This window comes from Rutidosis leptorrhynchoides, chromosome 3 (assembly GCF_046630445.1).
Source record: "Rutidosis leptorrhynchoides isolate AG116_Rl617_1_P2 chromosome 3, CSIRO_AGI_Rlap_v1, whole genome shotgun sequence".
NCBI classification, from domain to species: Eukaryota; Viridiplantae; Streptophyta; class Magnoliopsida; order Asterales; family Asteraceae; genus Rutidosis; species Rutidosis leptorrhynchoides.
In genome coordinates this window covers 415,117,816-415,129,702 of record NC_092335.1, presented here as the reverse complement: position 1 = coordinate 415,129,702, position 11,887 = coordinate 415,117,816, and the positions used below count along the sequence as shown (strand labels likewise).

Sequence of the window (11,887 nt, the reverse complement as noted above, 5' to 3'; positions counted from 1 at the left end):
GTTATTTAGGGTTCCATATTGAACGGGTTAATAAACAAGCACGTCTAATTAATAGGAAGTTAGTTAGTTACGGAAGAGTTAGGAAATAGTTTGATAACTAGGAATGGATTTTGATAAGTATATATAATATAATTATAATATTATAAAATTTTATATACCTTAAATAAATAAGATTTATATTGAAGTTATAAATAATATAAAATATAAAAAATCTTTTCATAAATATAAAAACACACGTTTTTTTGTTTTTTTCGGCTTGCTCTTGTTTTCTTGTTTAGCTTCGTCGCAAGATTCAAAGATAATGGACACTTCAACATCATCAGAGGTAATTGAATATTTCTTTTTCTTTATACACTTGGGCGTTTGTTCTGAAATTTGTATAAATATATCACATGATTCACACATGTTTGAATCATGCTTATAAATCAGGTTTATAACACATGCTTGATTGGATCTATAGCACAAGAATTTGACTATATAACACACCATGATTCACACGATTACCCAACACGATTGTAGACATGTAGTGCAGAGAACTGGACAAACAAACGACACACAACCATCTAACTATTTTAACACGCCAGATTACACAACACGATTCTAAACATCATACAACACTATATTAACAACATATAAACTTTATTAACATCATATAAACACACTATATATAACCTATAACATATAAACCCTTATTATGCAATGAAATAAAGTTATACTATATAGTAACAATAGGCAAACACAACCTGATAGTAGTAGCAGAACCAACCGGGTCAGTTTAAACAAAACCTGGATAATTTGGTGAAGTAATAACAACTCAAAAACTGGATAACAAAACCTAGATAACCTGATTATTTACCTGCTGCACACTATGGCAACCAAAAGAAAACCAAACATATAAACCTATTCTAATATATATGCCTAATGCAGAAACCAACCTACGTTTCGTTTGGTGAAGTAATAACAACTCAACACTCACTCCAATTTAGATAAAAAATCATGAGGTAGTATACATGTCAAATCAGACCCAATAACCAATATGATAAGCAATGTTGACCTTATAACTACCTTAAGTGGCAATCATAACCCAAAGTACAATCATTACCCTAATCATAACCCTAAGTACAGTTGCATTGGCAAATTACCATAAACAAAGACAGTTATATTAGCAGATCAAAACTTCATACAAAAGGAGCATCACAAATATTCATTAGCTCCAATATAAAGTAGAATCACAAATATACATTAACAAACATAGTTATGTTAGCATCAATAATATTCATCACAAATTACAATTTTATTGGATTGTTCTCACTCATACCTGTGCCATCTTTGACGAAAACATTTTTTGAAAGCTTCTGTAATAAGATTCTTTCAGACTTCCTTCTTCTTGGTGGAGGACTGGGTTTCATTCTGAAATTTGTTAGCTCTGCATCAATATGTCTAATCAGTGGATCTTGCTCTGTATTAACTTCTTCCATCAACATTTCTTCATCAACATCGTCAGAAAACGATGCAACTTTTTCTGCTTCATTAACCTTTTTAGACTCTCCATCTTTTATTTCTCGAACCACAAAATCTTATTCTTTATCCACATTTTCTTCTTCGTCTTCGTTCATCACCATCTGGACATTATCATATGAAACATACTCTGCATCTTCTTCAATCACTGCATCTTCTTTTTCCTTGATGTTGTCATAAACATTTAAATTTTCATCAGGCTTTTCTTTTTCAACATCATGTTCATTAACAAACATGAATAAATAAATGTGGTAAGTAATTTAAAAGTCCAGAAAAAACAACATTTAGTTAAATCAGTTACCTTTATATGTTTCGATTGTTTCACTATTTTTTTGGTGAATTTCTGATGTTGAACATCCTTTCCATCATCAACATCCTCATCAACATCATCAACATCCATTTCATTTTCACCTTCCCCTTCATCAGCACCTTCCACTAAATTATCAACTTCCCATTCATCATCACCTTCCACTTCATCTTCATCATCAGCCCTCTCATCAACATCTTTTTCATCTTCATCATCAACATCTTCATCATCATTATCATCATTATCTTCATCATCAACATCCTCACCATCATCACTCTTTTCATTTTCCTGAGCCCATTCATCAGCACCTTCCACTTCATTATCACCTTCATCTTCATTATCAGCCTTCTCACCAACATCCTTTTCATCTTCATCATTCTCTTCATCATCAACATCTTCATCATCATCATCATCATTATTCTCTTCATCCTCTTCATCATCAAGCTTTTCCTTTTCCTGAGACTTCTCATTAGCACCTTCCACTTCATTATCACCATCATCTTCATCATCAGACTTCTCTTCATCATCAACATCATCTTCATGACCAGAATTCTCATCAACATCCTCTTCATCATCTTCTTTCTCTTCATCATCTACAACATCTTCTTCATCATCATTCTCTTCTTCATCATCATTATCTTCATCAACAACATTCTCTTCATCATCATGCTTTTGGTTTTCCTGAGACTTCTGATTAGCAAACATGAAATATAAAATGTAGTAAGTAAGCATTTAAATTTTGTAAGAAACATAACATCAGTTAAATCAGTTACTCTCGTTCCTTTATCGTCTGATTTCCGTTTCTTTGTGATTTTGTTGTATCCTATTGTGCTACTTATACCCCTTTTTCCACCACCGTGTTCCTTCCCCACATGAGTTAACAAGGCATCCCCGCCTTCTTTATCTGTCCTAACCTGGAAAAAAATACAAGTAATCAATTATAGAAAAATTATGAGTTGGTTAGTCTAAAAATTCAAATATAAATATATTACAATTTTTTCTAAAAGCGGCGCTAATGTTTCTACTGCCGTCTTCCCTTTGTCATCCGGCTTCATCCTGCCCAGCACGTAATACCTCGCTGTAGGATCTTTGATAGTGTGGTATGGTGTACGTTTATGAGGATCATTTGCTTCTGTATCCCATTGTGCTTTTTTCCCACGATATCCCGAATGACCAACTCGAACATACTTTTCTTTTGCTTTTTTGAAAGCGTTCTTCCTGCCTTTTTCTCTTAGTCCCTACATAGTTTTAATGCGATTAAATGCCTTTTTCAAAGCGTTATAATATCAAAATGTACCTGCAAACCTGATACAAATCAGGTTGAATAGCACTTACTCGTCTAGCAGGCGTAGCTTCGATTTCACAAAATTTTTCCTATTTTTCTGGAGCTATGAAATCGTAATCTTTTACTTCCACATAAGGAAGCTTGCCTTCATCCATATACATTCTTAACTTGCGCTTGAATCTCGTAAACGCTGTGTTGCATTTTTGCAGTGTTGTTTTTCGTGCAAAATCATCTTCAATATTATGAAGTTCCTGTATAATGTAATCTAATGTAAGTGTTGAATGTTGTTACATATATAAATAAAAAGTAATTAATCAAAATCTTAGATTTTAATACCTTTATTTTGCTCCATAAAGTTTGTTTCTGATCAGGAGACACATGCTTCCAATCCTTTACAAGGAAATCACAAGTGCTCCTAGTTAAAACGCCAATGTTGCTCGAAAAAATAGCTTGGGTTTTTCCAATAGCTTGGCCAAACTCGTCAAATTCAATCTTCAACTGAACAACATCTGACTTCTTTTTCAGTTTGTTTACACTTCTTTTTTTATTTTTTTGTTGCATCTGCACACAAAATGCAATAGAAAAGATACACATCAAATGCAATAGAAAAGATACACATCTAAGCACATGCATATACAAATTAAGATCATAGTACAACAAAAACAGGCTTATACACCTTAATATCATTTCAAACAAATGCAGTCTTATTATTGTGTTACGAATAACACAGCAAACATATCACGCATACACAATATGCAATAACAATGAAATTGACCGAACTCATAACCAAACCCATTTCAAAGACTAATTGTGCGACAATAATATTCACGTTTATTTCTGAACAAAAAAAAGTAATAAATTTAGATTATCAAATAAACATAATTAATTATTGAATATAATTACTGGTAGGAACTAACCTTTGAAATACACTCTTTTTCTCTTGTAATACGATGCTTCATGTAAGCCATGGTAGCAAAGTAGAATCGTGCAGAGTTTGAATCTAAAATAGAACAGAAATCGAATAGGATATCGAACAATTAGGGTTTACAGATTCAAGTGATTTGGGTTGCTTGGCGGTTTTTTTTAGAACACAGACCGATAACAAAAGAGAAATGATAATGAGGTAATGGGATTATGATAGATAAAAACTCAATTGATTTTGATTTGGGGTTTTTTTACAGTATACCAAACGTGATATTTTTATAGAAAATAAATGTAAATTTGTCAGGTTAACACAATTGCTTAGATGGTTAGGATGTTGCTTGGTAGAGAGGAGGTCGTGGGTTCTAGTCCTATTTCCAACTTTTTAAATTCTTTATTATAAATAATGTATTAACTTTTTCAATGTTGCTTGTAGATGGATCGGAATACTTGGATGTACGAGATAGGTCGTGCTACCTCTGAGTTTATGGATAGTGTAGATGAATTTATTATAGTTGCCGAGACTGATCAACTAGAAAAAGGAAACACCGCAATTTGTTGTCCATGTAAGAAATGCAAAAATGCACGGTGGTATGCTGATTCAATCGATATCAAAAGTCATCTAATTGCACACGGATTTATGAGAGGGTACACATGTTGGTCTTTTCATGGTGAGTCATTAGCTGACCTTAACCCGTCTGTTTCGGATAACGATACCAATAATGAAGAAGATTCATACAATAGTGACAATAATGTTAATTTTGATGACATGTTTGACGATTTGGATATGGAGGATAATGTTGCTGATAAGTATCATGATAGATTACAACAACTATTTGTTGACGCTGAAAAACCTTTATATACCGGTTGTATGAATTTTACAAAACTTTCCGCCGTGATACAACTGGTTAACTTAAAATCAAACAATGGTTGGAGCGACACAAGTTTCACTAGCCTGTTAGAGTTGTTGAACAAAATGCTACCAGAAGGTAATGAGTTGCCGGTTTCAACATACCAAGCAAAGAAATTAATGTTCCCAATGGGATTGGAAATACAGAGAATACATGCTTGTCCAAATGATTGTATGTTATACAGGAATGAAGACAAAGACCTTCATCAATGTAAGGTATGTGGTACATCTAGGTATAAATGTGGAAAACCGACTGATAATGCTGATAGTGATGTGTCGGAAAATGGACCTCCTGCAAAATTATTGTGGTACTTGCCTATCATACCAAGATTAAAGAGATTATTTGAGAATGAGAAAGATGCAAAATTATTACGTTGGCATGCTGAAGATCGTAAAAATGATGGTAAAATGCGACATGTGGCCGATTCACTTCAATGGAAAAATTTTGATAAAGATTTTGAAGAATTTGGGGATGAGATACGTAATATAAGGTTCGGACTTAGTTCAGATGGAATTAATCTGTTCAGAGATTTGAGTAGCCGTCACAGCACGTGGCCTGTTCTTCTATGCATTTATAACCTACCGCCTTGGCTATGTATGAAAAGAAAATACATAATGATGTCTCTTTTGATTCAAGGCCCAAAGTAACGTGGAAAAGACATTGATGTTTATTTGCAACCATTAGTTGATGAAATGATGGAATTATGGAGTACCGGCATACACGTTTATGATGCATACAAGAAAGAATACTTCCAATTACGGGCAATGCTTTTTTGCACCATTAATGATTTTCCTGCTTATAGTAGCTTGTCTGGATATAGTACGAAGGGGAAAAAGGCATGTCCTATTTGTGAGGAAAATACTCACTCGATATGGCTCACAAATTGTAAGAAACCTGCATTTATGGGGCATCGGAGAGAGCTTGCCGAGAATCACCCGTACCGTAAAAAGTCGGATTTATTTGATGGTACTATAGAGGATAGAAAACTACCACCACCATTGGATGGAGAAACTACACTCTCCAAAGTTGCTAATATAAATGTTGTGTTGGGAAAGAAAGGTTTTGGTCCTCCCAAAGGTATGTGGAAGAAAAAGTCTATTTTTTGGAAATTACCCTACTGGAAGCATTTACGAGTCCGACATTGTATTGATGTTATGCATATTGAGAAAAATGTTTATGGAAGTTTGATAGGGTTACTGTTGAACATTCCTGGAAAAACAAAAGATGGAATTAAAGTTAGAAGGGATATGGAATTAATGAATATCAGACCAGAGCTACAACCTAAAGATATTGATGGAAGGTCCACCAAGTTTCTTCCTCCGGCCTGTTATACTATGTCGAAGGTTGAGAAAACTAAATTTTGTCAATGTTTACATGGTATTAAGGTTCCATCAGGATACTCTGCTAACATTAGGAAGTTGGTTTCGATGAAAGATTTGAAGTTACTTGGTATGAAGTCACATGATTGTCATGTACTAATGACCCAGATGATTCCTTTCGCAATTCGTGGAATTCTACCCAACCGTATTCAACACACAATTACAAAACTATGCTTATTTTTCAACATGATTCATTCAAAGGTGATTGATCCTAGTGTGCTGGATGAATATCAAAGAGATATCATACTTACTCTTTGCGAACTCGAGATGTACTTTCCACCTTCTTTCTTTGATGTCATGGTTCATTTGGTATCTCATATTGTAGGAGAAATAAAGGTTTGTGGTCCAGTTTTTTTAAGGTATATGTATCCATTTGAAAGATATATGGGCATCTTGAAATGTTATGTAAGGAACCTTAATCGACCAGAAGGCAGTATCGTTGAAGGATATGCATCCGAAGAGGTGATCGAATTCTGCACAAACTATATGGATAGGTTTAAAAGTGTCGGGATTCCACAAAGTCATCATGAAGGAAGACTATCAGGTCAAGGGACACTTGGGCGCAAGACGGGCTATTCAAATGTTTCCGATTATCAAGAGGCACATTTTAATGTCTTACAACACACTACATCAATTGATCTGTTCATTCAAGTACACATGTCATTCTTGAGACAACAATACCCTAAAAAGAGTGCAAAGTGGTTGGCAAATCAACATAAAAAAACTTTTTCAGAATGGTTGAAAGACAAAGTTAGGAGGACACTTCCAAATATTGATAAAACGGTCGAAGCTTTGGGATTCGCCCCTAAACATGTGTTCCAATATCAAGGATATGACATAAATGGGTATACCTTTTACACTAAAGCTCAAGATAAGAAGAGTAAAACCCAAAATAGCGGTGTCACGGTGATAGCCTTATCGACGGAATTCACCATGGTCAATCGTGAAGAAAGATCAAGGATCGCTAAAAAATCGTATTATGGTGTCATTCAAGAAATATGGGAATTAGATTATGGTGATTCTTACACTATAACCTTGTTCAAGTGTAAGTGGGTTGATAATGATCGCGGTGTTCAAGTTGATGAAGATGGTTTTACAACTGTTAATCTTTCCACCAATGGATATAAAGAAGAACCATTCATTCTAGCAAAACTAGTTACTCAAGTATTCTTTATCGAAGAACCAAAGGATCCTAGATGGCATGTGGTTCAGTATGAAAAACGGCGGATTGTTGGTGTTGAGAACATTGTTGATGAGGATGAGTACGACCAATTTGACGAGTTACCGCCATTTTCAGTCGGTGTTCAACGTTTGAATGAAGTTGTTGCTGGAAATAATACAATCTACTTTAGAGAAGACCATGAGGAAGGAGATGAGGTTGCAGACACATAAAAATTGTTAAAACATATGATTGATAACCTTTTTTTTTACACCCATGAGTATATTTTTTAATGACTTATGCAACATGTCTTTTATGTCTTTTGTTAATTTTTTTTACCATGAAAAATTTACTTTATGTTATTACCTTTTAAATTAATAATACCAGTCTATACAATACATATACAAATACAAATAATTCTAAAAAAAAAAAAACACACACACACACACACACACACACACACACATATATATATATATATATATATATATATATATATATATATATATATATATATATATATATATATATATATATATATATATATATATATATATATATAAACATATATATGCACAATTTTCAATATTAAGACCGGGAACAAACCGCGATCACAAAACCATCCAACTTCTTCGTATACCCTAAACCATCCCACTTCATCATCAAACCACCGGAAACACCCTACTCCAACATCATAGAACGGTGATTATTTGACGAACGAAATCGATTTCGTCTTCACGGCTAAAGGATCGTCTCAAATACAGGTACAGATGGTTTTTTAGTTATCTAATTGTTCTTTACTCGAATATTCTTGTTATAGACATAATGACCATAAAATCATACTATTATACTTGAACCGAGTTGTGTGATTAGGAAACAATAATTGAAAATTCGATTATATACATGCACATTTTGTCTTAGATTATTTAGCAAAATGGACACATTAGGGTTTATAAGTGGTTAATAGATGCTGCAGAAAGAGTCTAATATATTTGTGTTAAATAAGAAATGCCCTAAATATCAAACTATTATACCTAAATCTAGTTGTGTTAATTTGACCATAATTATTATTGTTACCTACATAACTAATATGTATATATATGTTGATTTTACAGAAGCAGAAATAATCTCTGACGTTGTCATTTATGGCTACCTACACTCGTCCACCATCGTTCATCCACATAATACGATTAGGAAATAATCATGAACTGGTATTGTTTCGTTTCTGTTTTAACCTTAAAATTATATATTTTATAAAGCAAAACTATTGTAAGACATATCAGGTTATTATGTTTTGTTACAGGCTTTGCCACATGATTGGTATGTTGACCATTATGATACCATGGTTCCAAGACATTCTCTTATCATCCACACCCTGCTAGGATATAAATCTGAAGTTACATTTTCGATGAATGATCGTAGCCGTATGATACTTGGCGATGGCTGGTTGAAGATCATGAATGATCTTGATATTGGAGAAAGTGATATCCTACTAATGACCGGAATCGACAAAAGAAACTACGAGTTGGCTATTTACTCACCTGACCTGTTTCAAAAGAATTTTTTTATCCATTCACATCTTTCAGTGTATTGACTCGAATTCAGGCAAAAGTGTATGAAAATGCTTCATACAGACGTTTCCCTTCATTCATGAAATTCGTCAACAATCCAAATGAACCAGGAATGGTATGGTCAATTTTTCGATCTAGCATATGTAACACACATTTAGTATGTGTACATGATTATTATCTTAACAAATTAGTTTTATATTTCTTTAACAAAAATAGCATTATTTTTGAATGGATGTAGATACTGCCAAAGGAAAGGTTAACAACTACTTTTGGAAACTCTGGACCCAAAGAACAAATGATTGTTCACTTTCAAAGATGGTACAACAAAAGGGTGGTGGTACTCTCAGTTGAAGGCGAAGTTGTCATGTGGGAAGGATGGTCTGAGTTGCTTACAGGCCTTAAAGTGGAGTCTGGTGATTGCATGGTCTTTTATGCAACTGATTCGGAAAATCTTGAGCTGGTGATTTATGATCACCGTGGTGTAAAAAAGGGTTGTTTATTAACTTTTCAGCTGAAGGATGATGATGTTTCTACTACCTGGGAAAGATGATCCACTTCCCAATCCATTCCTGAAATCATTTACATTGATGACAGTTCAGACAGTGATACCGAAAGTGATACCTCAGAAGATGAACCAATGCCTCAACAACATCTACATCCTGAATGTGTTGTGATTATCAAAATACCGTCTGGTAACTTGTTGGTACGCTTCTTATCTTTTTAAAGTTTAACATTCATCAACTGATAAATGGTGGCACACTACTTGTTTTATCTTTTTACATATCAACGTTTTATGCTTCATCATTATAGAATTACAATTTGGTTAAACCGTTGGCTAAATATGTATTTTCTTTTTCGTTGGCGTCTTCCAAAGGAGTTTATTGGACTTCCAGGACTGAGGAGTGGGTGTTATGTGAGTTGCTTTAATCATGATGGTGATGAATTCCAGTGGTGGTTGAAGCAGGAGACAGGGAAAAAGAAACCAAACCTGGCAGTTACTTACGATTTTCCTGAGTACCGATCAATCAATGGCCTGATGCCTGGTCAATTTTATGAACTCACATACAATCTGGAGCAACAAAACTTTTATCTTTAGTTTGTGGATTTAAACAACTGTAGTTACTTTTGGTGTATAAGTGCTGTACAATCTGGATGTTGGTAGGTTACATATTTTTTGCTTGCACTTATACAATGTATTTAAATGTTGTTTGTTGTAATATTTTGGATACGGTAATGTTTTCCAATGATGCATGCAGTATAGTAATATTTACTTCTTGCATTACTTTTGATTACAAATCTGCAACTCAATGCAATTTTAAGCATTTGCCAATGATGGAACAATAGAACCATTTAAAACATACATTTCATTAGAAAATCTTGTACATTTACTACATTGAAAAAGCCAAATACATACAATTTACCATGACAAGTGAACCATCTTTTAAGGTTGTTACTTGTGACGCGCAACTTCAAGTATAATCAAACTTGAATTAGACAAAATAGTTTATTGTAAACTACAATGTTCCATTACTAAACAAGATTAAAGAACCTACACATCGAACAATAATTGTATGCGATTATGGTAGTAATTTACCAAAAATCAACATCGACTATTAAATACGAACATAATTTACATATCCTAATATAGAATTCTTACAGACATTAGTAAATCTAAAACATAAATTGTTCTCCGGTTAGGAACTTAAAAGTTATCAAAACATGTACACGTGCAATTCGTACATAGACTATAACTACTACACAAATTAGAGTTATTAAAGTTGCACTATCAAAAGACTATTGACCCTAATGAGATTGTTAAAGTGGGTGGCTTCCATCCATGACCATGAAAAAACTCTTGTACCGACGTGAGAACCCAATCATACACCTATCACCCACTTTGTACCCATTCAAAGCCACAAAGTACTTCCAACCTTTCGAAACAAAAAGCATTTTTGTGGTTACATCTGTGGCCTGTTTTATGTCCCACCAATGGAATATCCTTTCCATATCGAAGCATATATAGGTGCAGCCAGCCTCGAGTTCTCGGATGCGGTTAAAGTCCTCAGGTAGTTCCTAAATGACATTGACATATTATTTGTTAATGATTTCATAATTATTTGACATTGCTATATACACGAATACGTTTAACTGTTTCTATAAAAAAAGTATCTAACTCACCCAAATATTTCCCCTTGGTATGTCGAAGAAGATGTATGTGACATCAACGGTGCTCCATATGTTGTACCTTTCAGCTCTATTCAGCTGGTCAAGGGCAAGTGCACGTGTTTGACTAGTAGAGGCATCATTGTTTCCAGCTGTATTTGTGATTCAATTCATTAATATGCAAACAAAGAACAAAATACTCAATTACATCACAAATCAATTGTTAGATTTAAAATGGTTAGATAAAATGTATATGTTGTCTTTTTCAAACCTAAGCAAACTATATTGGTATTGTAGCTTGAAAGTTCACAATACATATTGCTGTAACATAAATCAAACCCTAAGTAACCTGTTGGGAATCTACAGATAATTAGCAAAAAATATATACAGGTGCAATATCATAAATGAACATTTGGTATGAACTTAAAGGTATAACACAATAAATTTACAGACTCACACCTCCATGAGTGTAAAAGAAAAACACTGATATTATATATGCACATAACTGTGAGATAAAATCGATTCATGTTCAAATAAAAAAGCATAAATACATGTGAAGTGTAGATCTGTTGTTTGATTTTAATGATTTACAATTAACAAATGAGATGATAAACTTTGCTCTAAGTTTTTTAGGTTTTCAATTCGGAAAACCCTGTGCTTACAGTTAATAAAC

The 11,887-nt window shown here is 33.6% G+C and overlaps 1 protein-coding gene across 1 annotated transcript; it reads left to right on the top strand.

Moving 5' to 3' along the window:
- The first annotated feature begins 4,228 nt into the window (after positions 1-4,228).
- Positions 4,229-7,713, top strand: LOC139901410 (uncharacterized). The gene is made up of 4 exons (XM_071884128.1): positions 4,229-4,233; positions 4,339-4,393; positions 4,468-5,536; positions 5,627-7,713. Exons 1-4 carry the CDS (start codon positions 4,229-4,231, stop codon positions 7,711-7,713), a joined length of 3,216 nt encoding a protein of 1,071 aa, XP_071740229.1.
- Positions 7,714-11,887: the final 4,174 nt, after the last annotated feature.